Source organism: Phaethon lepturus, unplaced genomic scaffold, assembly GCF_000687285.1.
Source record: "Phaethon lepturus isolate BGI_N335 unplaced genomic scaffold, ASM68728v1 scaffold33174, whole genome shotgun sequence".
Classification (NCBI taxonomy): domain Eukaryota; kingdom Metazoa; phylum Chordata; class Aves; order Phaethontiformes; family Phaethontidae; genus Phaethon; species Phaethon lepturus.
Window position 1 is genome coordinate 288 of NW_010536056.1, and position 17,257 is coordinate 17,544.

At 41.2% G+C, this 17,257-nt stretch overlaps 1 protein-coding gene across 1 annotated transcript; it reads left to right on the forward strand.

The window, feature by feature from the left end:
- Positions 1-488: 488 nt before the first annotated feature.
- Positions 489-8,210, forward strand: ACOT9 (acyl-CoA thioesterase 9; the record flags this gene model as incomplete). Its single annotated transcript, XM_010286057.1, has 8 exons — positions 489-562; positions 2,617-2,684; positions 3,658-3,769; positions 4,901-4,991; positions 6,553-6,638; positions 7,449-7,536; positions 7,725-7,875; positions 8,152-8,210. Coding segments are annotated over 8 exons (729 nt in total), but the record flags the coding sequence as incomplete, so codon positions are not given.
- Positions 8,211-17,257: the final 9,047 nt, after the last annotated feature.

Below are 17,257 nucleotides of genomic sequence, written 5' to 3' on the forward strand. Positions count from 1 at the left end.
ACTTATGTAGTATTAGTGGCTATAATTCAGATAAACAGGTAAATATTTTTTAATTCAGTTGGTCTCATTAAGTAAAGTGTCTGATGTAGAAGATAATGTTACACCTTTATTGTCTGAACTCCTTGCAGTGCTGGCATTAGCGGCAATTTGGTATTGACAAAAAAATGTTGTTTTGGCATTTCTCAGAATAAAGGGTGAGTGGGTCCTTTTAGAATGCCTATGTTGATTTCCTCCCGTCTCAGCTCAAAGTAGTAGTTAATAAGCATTCTCTGCTTAATATTTACATTGCAGAATTCCTGAAACTAGAATTTTAATTTGTATTATTTCCTCCTCTGCAACCTTTTGTGAGAGATCTTGGAAGGCATGACAGAATGTGAAAGTAAACAACATTAATAGTGACATCAGCATAGCTGATGTCAGCTGAAAGCTTGCTAAGCACATTTACAATTTTAGAGTTTAAAAATGTAATTGTTTCTTGTCTCTCTTAGCTACATGATGGTGATTATAGCCCTGTGTTAGATGCAACCTTTGTCATGGTGGCCCGGGACCCAGAGAATAAACGGTAATTTGTAGGACAGGAAAATAGTTTTCAGACTCCTTCTGTGGTGAAAATAGCAAACATGGCAGCTTGCTATATGTGTGTAGAAGCCATATAGTGTAAGTGATAGATAAATCACATAGTTGATATTTTCTGCTGGCAAGTGTTACTTCCCTGGCGCAAGCTTCAGAGCATTGATTTCAGCAGTCAGATTATGCTGGGAATTGCTGTTAGTCTTGGGATCTGACCCTTTAACAGATTTTCCCTGTGTTTGATGACTGGCCTGATGAACACAGAAGCGAATGAATCTGCTAGAAACCCACCTGCATGGTAGTAGTTGTTAGAATTAATTGCCTTCTTGCCAATGGTTAAATAGTCTTTGAGTGAATAATGCCATTAATTCCCTAATAGACACGATAGGTGTCACCAGAATAACTCAGCCTAAAACCTGCTTGTGTAAGTAACATGGAACTGATAAGTGTTCCCCCAGAACTTAAAAAACCCCAAAACAACTTTCTTATTTTTCTGGTTTTATTCTCTATTATTGCTTAGTCATTAAACTAACAGGCTGTTCAGTTTCAGTTTTGGTTTATGACTCCAGCACCAGAAAAATTGGTTGTATTTCTTACCTCTTTCTTCTATAGTCTGCAAAAGTAAAAAACAATCTTCTGTTTCTAACTAGTTTAAATAATTTCCCATATTTAATGAAGAGGGATATCTTTAATGAAGGAGGTTGGCTTGACATAATTATTTAGTCCTGATAACGTTAGAAGTAGTTATTAGGTTGGTTTCCTATAGATTTATGAGATTTTTTTTTAGAACTCATTAACATATTTAAAAATTTATAGAAAAGAAAAGATTTAAAAAAAACCCAGCAACTTATATTTATGGTTCCCATTTTAAGGACTTATTTTGCAAAAGAATTACATAAAATCTGAAATACACTAACAGATTGACTGAGGACAAGCCTACATGGACTATGTGCAGATAGATACAAACTTCAGTGACTGTTCTTCAAGCCAGCTGGCCACAAGCCAGCTGTGTTTTGGAAGCATTCTGTCCATATAAGGCAGATACTTATTCTGTGTGAGGTAAAAACCTTCCAGAGAGGTACAAGGTGTGTTAGGTTGGTCATAGTGCCACAGAAGCATGATTGTGTGGCTTTTGGACCATAGCAAACTTTCATCTCAGTAGCTGGGAGTTGGACGGGAGAGCTGATGTAGATGTGTCCTGAGCTGAGGAGAGGGAGAATGTGCAATGTGATGGAGAAGGAGCTGGTGTGTCTCCAAAATCCACATATTAGCAAACAAGGAAAGAGCAGTTTGTCCCAAGTGAAAAGGTCCTCTCTGCATGCCTCTTGTCTCTAGTCCACGTAAAGGCTTGGCGTAGAGGCGAACTGTTCAGCAAAAATAATAATTGGAAAAATAGTAATTGGAAATTATGGGGAAGAATGGCTCTTGAAAATAAGCATTTCCCTTGCCTTTGAAAAGAAATAATTAAACGTTATATAATTAGGTTAGAGTAAACTTATTTGTGCAGTAAAATAAACATACACATTTGTACTCAAGGCAACCTCATACCATCTTCTTTGATAAGTAGTACGTGTGGTAAACAGCTTTTGGCTGTTGATAAGGCTGTCATGGGAACGTGTAGATTACAAGAACACTTGCTAGCTATGGCACTGTGCTCTCTCTCTGTTCCAGGAGGAATTTCAGTTTAAGTTTTGTGTATCTCTTTTAGACTATCCTAGAACATGACATCTTCATTTGCTGAGTTTCTAAACAGCTTTCTGCTTTAATATTCTTCATTATAATCTATGGGTACAGTTTTAGCTCTTTAAGAAGCATAGATGCATTGTTTACTCTTTCTCAATTATACTAGATAGTGGTTGGATCACTTAACTGCTTCTTCAGAGTTAGAGCTAATACGATGTTCCCTTGGCAGCTGCCATATAACCTGAAGCATACGTCTTTCCATCTTGTAACGTGTATGTAAGCAAACATGGAAGACTGCTATAATGTATTCACAGGACAAATTCTTACAATGTTTGTAACTTAAAAAAAAATTCCTGTCCGTAGGCCAGCATTTGTTAATCCACTCGTTCCTGAGACCCCTGAGGAAGAAGAAATCTTCAAGCAAGGGGAATGTATGTCCTACTTCCTGGTAGTATGCACATCTGCCTCGGGTTCAACTTAATAGCTGGAACTAAGTAGACTTCAGAAGTTGTGCTTAGAAATGCTCCTGGTTTGTTTAAAATCAGATTTTCATTCTGTCTCGTGTGTGTCAGTAGTGTAAGAGAGTTTAAAAGCCTGCTATCACATTCTTGTCTGTCCGTATAGCCAAAGTGTTTCCAAGGGCACTCCTGATGTGCTCTGCATTGCCCTTAGACTTCTCTGTTTCCAGGATGCTCTCTCCACTTCAGACCCGAGTGCAGCACAGGCTTTCCTAATGCCCTGGCTGATTGATTGCCCCCATGGTGGGTCTGCTGGGTGCATCGCAGCTCCTTACCTGTCTGGGTGCCCATGCTCCTTTTGGAAAGAAACTTAGAAAAAGAAAGGGGGAGAGCAAGGAGAAGAGTGTGTAGCTCCGTCTTCTTTTGTTTCAAGCTGGAATTTTAAAGCAGAGAGTTAGAGAAACATTAAGGACTGTCCAGTTTATTCATATAACATAAAATGAACAGAAGATCTTTTAAGCTAAAATTTTGATCATTATGGCCTATGGTAGTAAGTTCTAACATAAATTTGCATTCTTGTACCATTGCCAAAACCTGAAGAAGATTGTTCTGTAGGGTTTCTTGTTTGATACATTTTTCTGTACTGTGAGGGGAGTACTTAAGTTTTCTGTAGGAGCAGTGAGTGAGTATCATAGTATATGTGCAAAAGGTCTTCATCACACTGGTGAGGTAACAGTGAACTTCTGCCTTATTTTTTCTGTGATGCAGTTAATTCTAAAAGCCAAATTTCTGTTTAAGTCTATGGGACTGTGAAGTTACAGCTTTTAACTTACAGGGGGGAAAAAGAAAAAAGGAGAGACAGCTGATTTCAGGCTAAAATCCTCAGAGCCAAGCCAAGTTTTGTTTTCTTTGAACTCTAATATAGGGGTTTTTTTTTTATGTTTAGTGAATAAACTGAAGAGAATTGACTTCAGCACTGCTTCCTTACTGAAAATGGCTCCCACTGCAGAAGAAAGAAACATTGTTCATGACATATTCCTTAATACATTGGACACAAGGCAAGAAGGGGAGGGGTGGAGAAGTGAAGTGTTATGAAAGTGAAAAGTAATGTGCCTTTTGAGCAGATGCTCATAAGAGGGTAGCCTGGAATAAACACACACATTTTATTTTCCCATTTCACCATTTAAATTCCATGGCATTTTATTTGAAACACGGGTACAAAGTTTAATGTGACATCTGCATCTCTTAAAAGAGTCTTCTGTCGTTAAAGAGTGTTAGCTGTGCCAAGATGGTGAAAGTGACAGTGTAAGCATAGAGAGCTTCTGAGCAAGCTGTTAGGAATAATCTTAAAGAAAAAGGTTAATGATGTTTAACCAATAAGGGAATGGAATGGTTTTGCAGCCATGTGACTTGCACAATCTAAGAGTTTTCTGCTATGATATCTAGAAAGAAAACTGTGAGGGCAGGAATTGGCCATATTTTGATCAGGTAACCTTGCAATGTGTTTTAAATATAATACCTGACAACTTTATTTGAGAGAGACTGTTGTTGGCATACTTCTCTTATACTTGAGATTTGCGTGAAATCGCCCAGTGCTAATGGTGATGGAACAATGCCCAATGACATCAGTGCAATGTTGTATTTGTGAGTAATGTATAATTTCTTTAACTGACTGACTTTATACAATTGTTATTTTCAGAGCTGTTTACCAAAGTGAGACACGCGTTCCCTTAAAATGAGCAGATGTATTTTGTATACATTCTGTCTGGATTTGAAAACCTCAAGCCATCTGCATGCTTGATGTTGAATTACTCTGTTATCTCATTGCGTGTTTTGAATTCATACTATGACCTAAAAAACAGAGTAAGGCTTTTGTGACAAAGTGTGTGCTTTGTGGTTGTGATTCAACTTTTCCTTCACGTACCTTTCTCAAGCTTGTTCATTCACGTAAGCTTGAACATTAGCAGACGTTTTTGAAAGGTCAGGAATGTAGGCTTATTGCAGTAACAAATCAAAGTATCACTTTGCATGAGACTTCAAGGTTATTTGGAACAGCTTTTAGTGATAGCATTTCTGGTTTTTTTTTTTTTTTTTTTTTTTTTAATGTGTGTCTGCATTTGCTATTTGGGCATTTTTGACTTGCTGAATTCTGCTAATGTGGGCTATAAATTTTATTGTCTGTTCCAAAGGACAGTAAGTTTCCGGAGTCGTAAATTACCACCCAATTCAGTGTGGATGGAAGATGCAAAACTAAAAGGCCTACAGATTTGCCATCCTCAGGTATTTTGAAAAACATTAATGAATTACAGAAACAGTTACTTAAGAATTGTCTTGTAAGACTAGTCAATCCATTATTTTGTTTCAGTTCTTCAGTCCTTGCAATGTATTTAGATCTGAGCTTCTTTTGCCATTTTTCTATTATCTGTATTGATTGCCATTGCAAAACAGAATATTTTAAATTGCTTTGTTTTCTTACCAGCCTACTCATTTTTTGTAAAGAAATTCCTCTGCAAAGTGTTTGAGCTGAACTTCCACTTGCTGACACAATTTTGAGTTTTTATCTTGTCAAATGAGTCGGATGAGCTCCTATTAAGTAAAGTTGCCTCAGCCATTTTGACTTTTGCATATGTATTTCAGTAGTGCTTTTTATACGTTCAGATGCTGGAAGTTCTGTTAAATATTGTGAACTGAAATGCAAACTTCAACACAATACTTTGAAACTTTGAAATACTTTGATACTTTGAAATACTCGCTGGGTAAAGAACTGGCTGGATGGCCGAGCCCAGAGAGTTGTGGAGTTAAATCTGGCTGGTGGCCGGTCACAAGCGGTGTTCCCCAGGGCTCAGTTCTGGGGCCGGTCTTGTTTAATATCTTTATCGATGACCTGGATGAGAGGATCGAGTGCTCCCTCAGTAAGTTTGCAGATGACACCAAGTTGGGTGGGAGTGTTGATCTGCTGGAGGGTAGGAGGGCTCTGCAGAGGGATCTGGACAGGCTGGATCGATGGGCAGAGGTCAACTGTATGAGGTTTAATAAGGCCAAGTGCCGGGTCCTGCACTTGGGTCACAACAACTCCATGCAACGCTACAGGCTTGGGGAGGAGTGGCTGGAGAGCTGCCCGGCGGAAAAGGACCTGGGGGTGCTGGTTGACAGCCGGCTGAACATGAGCCAGCAGTGTGCCCAGGTGGCCAAGAAGGCCAACAGCATCCTTGCCTGTATCAGAAATAGTGTGGGCAGCAGGAGTGGGGAAGTGATTGTGCCCCTGTAGTTGGCACTATCGAGGATATACTCGAATCCTGTGTTCAGTTTTGGGCCCCTCAGTACAAGAAGGATGTTGAGGTGCTGGACTGTGTCCAGAGAAGGGCAACGAAGCTGGTGAGGGGTCTGGAGCACAAGTCTTCTGAGGAGTGGCTGAGGGAACTGGGTTGTTCAGTCTGGAGAAGAGGAGGCTGAGGGGAGACCTCATCGCTCTCTACAGCTACCTGAAAGGGGGTTGTGGTGAGGTGGGTGTTGGTCTCTTCTCCCAAGTAACAAGCGATAGGATGAGAGGAAATGGCCTCAAGTTGTGCCAGGGGAGGTTTAGACTAGATATTAGGAAAAATTTCTTTATGGAGAGAATGGTCAAACGTTGGAACAGGCTGCCCAGGGAGGTGGTGGAGTCACCATCACCGGAAGTGTTCAAAAAAGGTGCAGACGTGGCACTTCAGGACATGGTTTAGTGGGCATAGTGGTGTTGGGTTGATGGTTGGACTTGCTGATGTTAAAGGTCTTTTCCAACCTTAATGATTCTGTGAAAAGAATATATGTAATATAGCAGTTTGATTTTTGTTTCTACATACAGGAACGGAACATCTTCAATAGGATCTTTGGGGGTTTTCTCATGAGAAAGGCATTTGAACTGGGATGGGCAACTGCTTGCAGCTATGGGTGAGTTGTAGACCTGCATTATTTGTATAATCCAGAGCACTGTGCACATAGACATGGGTTGGGAAGCCAAGCTAACCAACCTAATGACAATCTGAGTAGAAAAGACCTAGGTGTCTTGTAGAATATCACACTATTAGTGCACAGCTCTATTTTATTTAGAGCATTTGTTGTCTTTACGGAGAGATTTGCATCTTGCTCCTTGGAGATTGTTTTTTAAGCGCTACATGTCAAAATAGAAAATACATTCTTTTTTGTTTTCTTTTATCTTATCAAGCTATTGAGATTGACTTTTGAAGTTAAGCTTTCTTTCTAACCATATAAAACAGGCATTCTATCAAATAAATATTACATCTTTTCTTTCCGTACACAAGAGGAATGTTTTCTGAACTACTTCTAGTAACTGCTTGTTCTTAGTAAGTGTGACTGAGGTCATCACCCAGCAAAGACCTGTGCAGGGTCTGTGGAGTTCAGTGGAGCATGCATAGCCTGATAGTGGTTTTATGTCAGTGCTTGGAAAACCAAGGCCTAGGCAATGGTGGCATGAAGATTGCCTAGCAAGTGTAAGTCATAAGATACAGTAATGATGCAATAATGTATCCTTAGAGAGTGTGCATTTTTATGTGTGGGAGAGCTTTCCTCCAGTTATTTTTGTCTTGGCTGATAACATAATTCTTTAGCACTTCCTGTGGCCTGTGTTTGAGAGAGAGATCTGTTATCTTGTAACCATTAAAATGCTGACAATGAAGTATTTTAAATTTCTCCAAACACCCTCGTTATTTTTGAGAAGAAATTTCTCTCTTTATTACTCAGGGGTTCCCGACCTTTTATTGTATCCGTTGATGATATCATGTTTCAGAGGCCGGTTGAGGTTGGATCCTTATTACTGCTTTCTGGACAGGTAGGAGTTGATTTCTTTTTGAAAAGGAGAAAAACTTATCTTTGCTATAATCACTATTAATCACTGATAATGAACTGTATATTAAGGGACTGCGTGACTTTTCTTGTTAAACAGTGCAATGAAGTCTATTACAGTTTTTCAGTGCCAGTGATAAATTACATACTGTAACTCTTATCTTAACTGTGTAGGTCTGTTACACAGAAAAAAACTACATCCAGGTTCGAGTACACAGTGAGGTTTATGATGCAGATACCAGGGAGCACCAGACAACCAATATCTTCCATTTTACATTTATATCAGAAAATGAGGTCCCACGGGTTGTCCCCAAAACTTATGGAGGCAAGTACCCAATTCATGCATTGTCATCATAACTCTGTAGACAAGACAGCTTTCTTTCTGTTGGAACATTGGTCATTTTAGTAGGTGAATTATTGGCATTTGAAGAATTTAATAGGATTTCATGCCAAAACACATTTATTTTATGCTTTGATGACAGTGTGGATTGCTTCATAATAGTACCATTCTGTGTACTTCTTAATCTTACCGTTCTGTGTAGTTGCCCAGTGTTGATACTAAGTTACTGATGTAGTTCTCTCTTTCTCCACCTTATTTCAGAGTCCATGTTGTATTTAGATGGGAAGCGACACTTCGCTGCAATCATGAAAGAAATCTGAGAGGCACTGAATGCTTCATCAGCAGTGTAGCAGCCTGCTATCTTGGAAGGAGTTGTCACCAGAGATGACTAACAGACAGGTGCTTGCAACACTAAAAAAAACCCACCCCAAAACAAAAGCCCAAACCAAATCCAAACCCCGCAACCCCCCCCCCTTTTTAGTGCTATATGTATTTGCATAGATTTGGATTTTTTACTCTCTGCTACTAGGATTTGTTGAAATCTACTTTTACATGCTGATGCTAGGAAAAAAGTCTGAAAAAATACAATCATCTTAAGTGTTAGATAGCTTCTCTTTGTCTGCTTTGAGAGATCTTACTACAGCCTTTGCTGTCTTGTCACCATCTGCCTTCTTTCCCTTAGTAGCTCTCCTTTGGGCTTCCCTGATAAAGGATAGAAGTTCTATCAGAAAATTGTGTGCAAGAAGTAGATACACACAGATGAAGGCATTTGACCTACATTCTTGTGTAAATTAGGTTTAGGGTCTTTTTTTTTTTTTTTTTTTTAAACAAGGACACATACATCTGGGCAGCAGCATAAGCTCAGAAATTACTAGTGTGTGCACAATGTAAAGCAGGTGTTTCCCATCAGCTGGGATTTTACAAGGTTGTTGCAGCTTCTGTTTTGGATGGTTTCATATTCCCTTGGGAGGAGACTGATTTTTGCAATGAAATGAGGTGCCAGATATTTTTTTCTGGCATTCTGTTTGTGTACAGCCAGTCCTTGCCAGCCTCTTCTAACTTTTGGGGTTCTTTTAAACATAACTGAGAGTTCCTTAATGAATTATTTCACATGGCCTGTAGAGTAGAGATCTGACTGGTGAGATTGGGTGGGACTGGGAAATGGCATTGTAGAGCAGAGTGTTTTGGTTTGTTAGGGACTGGGAGTAGGAAAGGTAAAATGCTGCTCAAATGGTAGTGCTTATGTTTAATACTGGAGTTAGGGGTCCAGAGAATCTGTGTTGGGCAGCTCCCAGGTCAGCTGCTGAATGGAGGGAAGATTTTTATCCCACTGAGGGGTGGTACACTTAGAGGACAGCCTCCTCAGCTGGTTTATTTGTCTGGTTCCTTGGTAGACTGTAATGAAATAGAGTATCGCACAGCTTTGAAGGTTGTCAAGTTTACTTGTGAAAGACAGAGTAATTCCCCACCACAGAGGGGGCACCGTGGTGGACGTAACCATAGCGTGTAAGTAACAGGGAGAAAGTACTTGATACTGAAGCACTTCTGATGTAGTGGAGAAAGTTTTAATAATCTCCAATATCTGGCAGATAAAGCCCAACTTCCTGACATTAGGAAGGTGAGTGGATTGGGAGGCATCAACTTTTAGCAGTGAGGATGATTAGTCACAAGCACAAAATCTGACCTCTGATACGTTCACGTCAGGACTTTAACCGGTCTGATCAAGACACCCAAAGAGGAGTCGTTGGGCTCAATGGTAGGTTAAATGGGTGAAATATGATGTCTTATAATACATGAGAGTAGACTCTGGTTTCCCTGCTTTAAAATATTTAAAATACTAAAATATTTTGAAATCAGGAAGCAGCAAGTAGAAATGATGTGAATCAGCACAGATGCATGAAACAGGTTGATAAAATAAAGCAACATGTTGAAATTGTATTTCTGAGTAAGAAAGTGTGAGAAATTCACAATTAGGACCAGCTTCCTTTGGTGCTAGGATAGTGTGAAGTTCATGGCTCCCAACAGCTGATTGCTATTCATGTGAGGAGAGTGAACATTGTAATAACCAGCATGTTACACATCAGCCTTTACTTTCTAAGATTTGGCTGCCTGTATTTCTAAGCTAGAGAGCTTTCCAGTGGAGGCACAGGGCTGTTGCCCGATCCGGATCAGATTAATGTGTTGCAGTGACAGTAAGCTCTTGACTCCTTACATAGAGTTTCTCCCTTCAGCCACACTCCAGTGCTGATTCAGCTGTATGATGTTACAATCTTTTTCTTTAATGGTTATGCCACTGTGGATATATATATTGTATTTTCTGTTTTTCTCCTTTTTAAAACTCTTTGGAAGATGAATATACTTGACTGATCACACAAATAAAGAACTGAAATTCTATCCCAGCTTCTTCCCCCCTCGCTGCATGGATCACTGTTGGCTGTTAAAGAATAAGTAGGAAGGCAGGAAGCGGAGGGATCTATTTCAGAACTATGTATTACTCCTGACTGTCTGCAGGTTTTTATCATTGACCCAATGGTCCTGCCTGGCTCACTTTTGTATAACGCTTGTAAGTTAAGCGGACACCAAGTTCTTCCTCTACTGCCTTTTCAGCTGTATTTAAAGATGAATTTATCATAATTTCTAAATTTAGCCTTTGGGAAGGGATTGGAGAGGAGAAAAATAGGTAATAGAGTAGGGAGCAAGGCGTGACATCAGAACCTCTGGACACAGTGAAGAAAATGAATCCTGCAAATGAAGGTGGTTAGAAGAATGAGTGTGTTTTCAAAGTTCATGATAACTCAATCATGTACTACGATCACAGTAGTTACAGATATGCATGTACAGTCATACAGAATGTGTGTATACATATATATGTGTAAAAGATATAAAATATATATAGTAATAAATAGAAAGACATAGAGTATGCACTCACATATTTTTTATTCCGAGAAGGTAACTCCAGGTTGTCAGCCTCTCTGATAATAGGCTAACTATATCTTTGTTCAAAGATACTATTTATGCATGTCGCTGTATACCTTTGTGTGTGAGATAAAATTGTTCTCATATCTCATACTCAGAATTAAAATATTTTAACATAGTAATTAATGTTGAATTTATATTGCGGCTTAATGCCCAACCCGTCACTGCTGTAAGTGACTAACCATTACAACACAAGCCTAAAGGTGCCGATAGGAAATCTTTTCAGTTGTAGTGAACCTATCTGATTAATTGGCTGTGGCTCTGTAGTGGGAAGTAAATGTTTTTTTACCCATCATGTCTTGGAATACCATGAGGAGGAGGAAGTCTGTGGTAGCTGGATTGCCTCCCCTAATCCTCTCACTTAATGGTGATGTAAAAGGAGATTTCTGTGGGATTGGCTGAGCTGAGTGCCCAAAAAAGTGCTTTGTTTTAAATGTCTTTTATTTTTCTGTGTTTAAAAAAAAAATCTAAAAAAAAAATCTATATTAAAATTACTTGCTGTAACACCTTCTAGTAGCCCTTCTTCAAATACATACGATTCCTTTGCAGCCATGTCGTGGTGTACAGCATTCTAGGAAGAAGCCTGCTGGAGCTGGTGCAGCATGGGCCGCTGCGCGAGGGTTTTAGTTCAGAAACCTGCTCTCAACTTCACTGCGTGCTCAATTGGTTTTACTGCATGTTCAATCCAGCCTTTGTCTGGTGACAGACTTGTTTGATTGCTGCTCCTCCTCTGAATGCATTTTTAACGAGGTGTGGGAGAGATTACTTCTTCACGGGCTAGGCACTAGCTAACAGGAGAATAAAAGGGTAAATATGCAGCTTTCACGAAAGAGAAACTGGGGGCTCCTTTTGTGGAAGATGTGGCTGGATGGCGATACCTGCATAGAAAATACACTGGAGCACATGCCCTGACAGCAGGGGATCCTCATCCCTGCAGAGCTTCTGTCCACCAGGCTGGGGCTGCTTCTGTGCACCGGGCAGAGGCTGCTCCTAAGGCTTGTGTCTTCCATGTAGCAGAAATGGGAGATTCTGGAGGAGGGGAGCCTGGCTCTGGGGACTGGTGCTCGGGGCACTCGGAATGGACAGTGGTACAGGTTCTGGTCCCTGCTCACACCATCGCTTCTTTACTTTATCTGATTACTGTTCAGCAGAAAATTCAGGTGTGGTCCTGCAGCAGGGACCAGTCCCCCGGGCCCTCTGTGTCCGCCAGGCTGGTGGGGAGCCTGCGAGGGGCTCATCTCCAGAATTAAATGCTGCTAAAAGTGAGTTTCTTCTTACAGGTATCACAAGTAGGCTCCCACAAGGGCTGTGCACTGCAGGAGAGGCAGGGCTGGCTGCCTGGGGAGGCAGAACTTTCTAGAGCATCTGGGGGCTCTACACCTGTGCATAAGACATTTCCAGGTATGCTAACAGGGCCGTGGCAAGCCCTAATCCAAGCACTAGGCAAGAATTAGTGATGGGCTTTGGGGCAGAGGGGTGGGTGTCTCTACTGCCTCAGCATTTCATTATCACTAAGGAGTCAGAATCAAATTCAGCTGTTTAATTGAAAATACCTATATTTTATTTTTATAAATTTATTTATTTAGTATTTGCAGACTACATGTGATACTAAACTACTCAGGTGTTTTTTAGTCTCCCAGTAACTGTCTTTCAGCTCAGACGTATTTTATATGTGCTTAATATGAGAGGCAGACTTTGAGACCAGAACTAGAAGGATGATTGCAGCAGTCTGTTAATCAAAACACAGAAGGGCAAAGCAAACCTTTAAACTCCTCTGCCTGCTGGATAATCCTGTCAGAGACACTGGTACTACTAGACTCTGATTTTGAAATTAATTCTTTCGTGATGGTTTTGCTGGAAGGTCTCAAACCCTCCACGTGCTGATTATATAATACAAAGAATCAGCCACCAGAGCCTTTGAAATAGCTATCACAGCATCATCCTTAAAGTTGCATTATCAATTCGTTACTGAATTCATTACATTTGCTGCATTTATCAGGTGTATATATAGTATGTGCATGAAGGTCAAAGAGCACGATTCCTCCAGGAAATGTCAGTTCAGAATAGGGCCTTATACTTTCAAGAGCTTTATTTGCTCTGTTCACGTATTAGTTTCTAGTCCTGCTTTCTGTTACACCTTCCTTGAGCTCTCCTTGCAGCTGGGGGAACAACCACCCAAGGAAGCTCTGTACTGCTTAGAGCTGCTCATCAGGCTGTTAAGTGATGGAGGGTACTGCAACATCAGCTGATGCCATTAAGTGGTACCTGTACGTACCCAAGGTACACTGAAACCAAGTTCTCGGTGCTAGAGCAAGAGGAAGCCAGCAGCTTTAGTAGGCAGTGATAAGCCAGATCCTCAGCTTGCCGTTTGTCATGCACATCTGCAAATCTTTATGACCCCAAACCCCCAGACTTCTGTGTTTCTTCCATCTTGCCCCCTGCTGAGTTTCCAATACTATTCTTCTGTTCAGGGATCTCTTCTGTCCTTTGCTTTCCCTTTTTCCTGGAGGCAGTCTGTAACCGAGGATCTGCCTGTTTCCCGCTCCCTCCTTCCAACTCTCACTTCTCCCTCCTCAAACACCATCACATCTGCAGTTTTTTTTCGTCTTTTCCTTCCTAAACATCCCTACCAGCATATCCAAATCTCTGTAAAACCCCATTCTCTCTCTCCATAGAAATTAATCTCTCATTTCAAATATGTAATGTGACGTAGTGACTCGGGTCTTTGCTTAAGGGCTATTTCCCTAAGACTTTTTATCCCCATCAAACTGCTTTTTAAAAAAATAATTCCATAGCCCATTCCTTACCACATGCGTTTAGAGGGCTGGGGCCTTCAAATTTGACAAAGCTACACTGTCGTGGAGCTAAATCTGCAATGTTCAAAGCGTGCAGATAGCTTCAGTTTTCTTCAGTCAGTAGGTGTTCTCAGTCCTATTTTCTTTTCTTGGCTCAGGGTTTGTACAGCTTTTGATACCTGCTTTTGTTTGCTGCTCTTGCTGCTGTACGCGCTACAGCGATACAACCTGTGGTTTTGCTGCTGTGACTCGCTACTCGCCTGGCTCCACGAGGAGCCATGGGCTGGATGGAGCGCGTTCAACAACTCATCTCTGTCTTTACAGCGTCTCATTTGCTGGCTTAGTGCCACAGAGACTTTTCTTGCTGGGAGAGCGTTCGGTGTGAATGAGGGCGACCTGGCTGGAGAGGCAGGCAGAGCCTCTGGAGAAGAGGGCACAAGCGCCATGTCTAACGCAGGCACGAGTGTTGGGTTCGCTTTGTGCCTTGGGCTGTTTATGAATAGCCATGCAGTAGCTGGGCCCGCATTCGTCACACTGCGGTTGCTTGGAGTTATTTGAACATTCTCTGTGTTGATGTTTTTGGTGTTTCAGGGTTAACAAAGGCTGTAAACAAAATCCTGAGCAAAATTCAAGCAGCTGATTTACAGCCTCGTAACGTGAGAAAGTGCCTTTCTGATCCCCGAGATCACAGGGGCTGGAGCAGCATGGCACCAGCCTTTGGCATTTGGTGGTGGTCCCGCTGTGCCTCCATTACCCTCTGGATGGGATCAGGAGCTCCTCCTTTCCCCAGGCCTCGCAGGGATGGGGAGGCTGGGGCTTGCTCTGGCCGTGGTTCCCTCTGCCCTAGGGAGGCGCGTTGGTGTTACTGGTATCGGAGCTGAAGCACAAGACGAGCGGCCACCTCCGCTCTCTCTGCAGTCACTAATCTGGAGAGCTGCTCCATACTCACCAAAGTCTACAAAATCAAGTAACTTTACAGTGAAAATGCAACTGTTGGTCTAGTTCTGCAGAACTGAAGTGTCTGCGTATAGGGAAAACGAAGCAAGTTCTCATGAATGTGGGATCCAACCAAAAGGAATAATGTAGCGGTGCTGGATTGGAGCTGGGCTGAAGCATTCTGTGGCCTTTCCAAGGATGACCCTGGTAAAGGGATGACACTGACTTTCAGGTGCTGTTTTTCCAGTTGCACAGACTCTAGAGCACCATGTTAAAAAGAGGGAGAGGTGAGAAGGAGCAAGAGAGGGGGTCTCTAGTGCACACAAGTATGTCTTACATGGAGATATTCTTTTCCCTTGAAAGAAGAAATTAATGTGCATGAGCCACAAGAGTTTCTGATGATCACTGTCCATGTCAATACTAATCTTGGGAAAGACTACAATTACTCCCTTACAACTAGGAGCCGCGGTTAATGAGGGGATGGGCACAGAACACTAACCACTGTGTACATCTGCTAACAGTGTAGGGCCAGGGAAAAAATTCAGACCATGCAAAATGGAATCGATCTTACCAGCATATATACTACACAGACAAGCACGGAAAAAATTACTGGTTCAGCCCTTGACTCGCACGAACTGGCATAGCTGTCTTTTTTACAGTGCAGTTGTACCGATGTATGTAGCGTAGGGTGTTGTTCTTAGTACTTGAAAAATGTTTTCCAGCTTTGGACAGATTGGAAACTTAATTCAGCAACTGTAACTGATTTCTGGTTTTTGGGTTAGCTGCTTGTTGCCTCTGGACTACAGACTAATGTAGCATAACCAAGTGGCTCTTTTCTAGCTGTAGCTCCTGGAATGTGACCAAGCAGACAAGATTTTTTGCAATAGCACAAGTCATGAATCTAAGTCTGAGATGCTAAGAGAGGTAAAGTTTGGGAAAACCAAGCATCTAAACAAGACTTACAGGGAAAACATGTATTTCATAAGAATATTGTCTGATAACTAATGAGGTACCTGTGCTTCACAGAAGTTAGACTCCTGTGTAAGCAACAAGACCTTTAATGGTCTACTGCAGTTACATATTAGTCAAACTCATGAAAGTAACAAAATTACTGAAATTTTATTGGCAAAAATCAAGTTGAATGTGATCTATGTAATTCAACAGAAGCAAGCTTCAGTTTAGTTTATCAAAATACTTCAGTTTTCCAGCTGGATCTGGAATTATCTGTGCAAGAAAGAAAATGAAAATGTTAGTCTAAAAAAAAACCAAAACATGCAAATGCAACAAGCTATAAAACCAGAACAGCATAGTATTTCATAGTATGATGCTTAGGCCAACCCACACGCAACACCAAAAAGTAATTTATCAATTGACTTGATACTAGATTACTGTTTATCTCTAAAGGTACCTAACAACAGTAGCAGAAAGATTTAACTAATTGGGGGAAGAGAGAGTGCAGCCTACCAAAGGAAGAATTTTAACAGTTGGGAGCACATGCATCTATGTTGCTTGCCCCAAAAGCAAGACATTTTAATAAATTAACATCTGAAATCAACTCTTAGAATTTACTTACAGTTCTTCCCTTGGCCACCACACTCTCATGGCTTCCTCTGGTTTGATCTAATTAAATCAAACACATTTAGAAGGCATAGCTACATCTTTGAGAAAGTCTTTTTGAACTACTCTGCTATTTAAATTATCTGCATCTTCTGCACAGAGGAGAAAGAGAATGCTTATGTTTTTAGATCTTTAAATTGGTAGTATTGGAGCTGTTAATCTCAGCATTGTAAGACTTTTTTAGAAAATACATTCATGTCACATTATTTAGGTAATCCATGGTTATGGAGGGCAGAACTGTTCAGGGCCAAAATATGTCCATTAGGCCAGCCAGCCCTCTTTCATTTTACAGTCTTAATATCCAGCTTGCTCTCACTAAGAGTCTTCCGCTAGCTTGAAGGAGGTGACTCCTAGCCTCCAGTCATCCTTGGAAGTTTTCACATCCAGCAGAGAAACGTGGTTTAACATTCCACTGTTTTTACCATCAACTACAATGCTCACTAATCTGCATACAGGCTGCTGGGACCTGCTTTTTGTTGAGACGGCTCTTAAACAACAACGTTCTGTCATCACCAGATGGTTCAGAAGAAAGCCACATGCTCAAATAAATGCCAGTGATCTCATCTGAATGAGGCAGCTCAGACCTCTAGTGAAAGTTTCATTATTCTGCTGAGGCTTGATCCAAGCCCAGAGAACACAAACGAGTTCAATGGGTGTTTATCTGCACCCTCCCTCTTCTGCCTGTTGGCACATGTAGGCGAGCAGTAACAAAGGAGGAGGACCTACTGCGTGGCAAAGCGCTGCTCTCTGCTGGAGTTCTGATAGTGGCACACTGGCTCTGTCAGATGCTGTGGCACACTGGCTCTGTCAGATGCTACAGCAGCATAGGAACCTCTGTCTGTCTTTGTCTGGGTAGTGCCTAGGATCCACAGTAAGACTTGGCAGAACCAAGAATTTATATGGACAAATAACCGAGAAGACAGGAGATGCTCAAGAGTTTCCAACTTCCTGTCATCAGGTGTTAACAGGAAAAAAATTCCTGGTCGCAAACTCATTGCTACTCAAGAGAGTTTTGTGGATACACAGGGAATTTGAACTGGAAT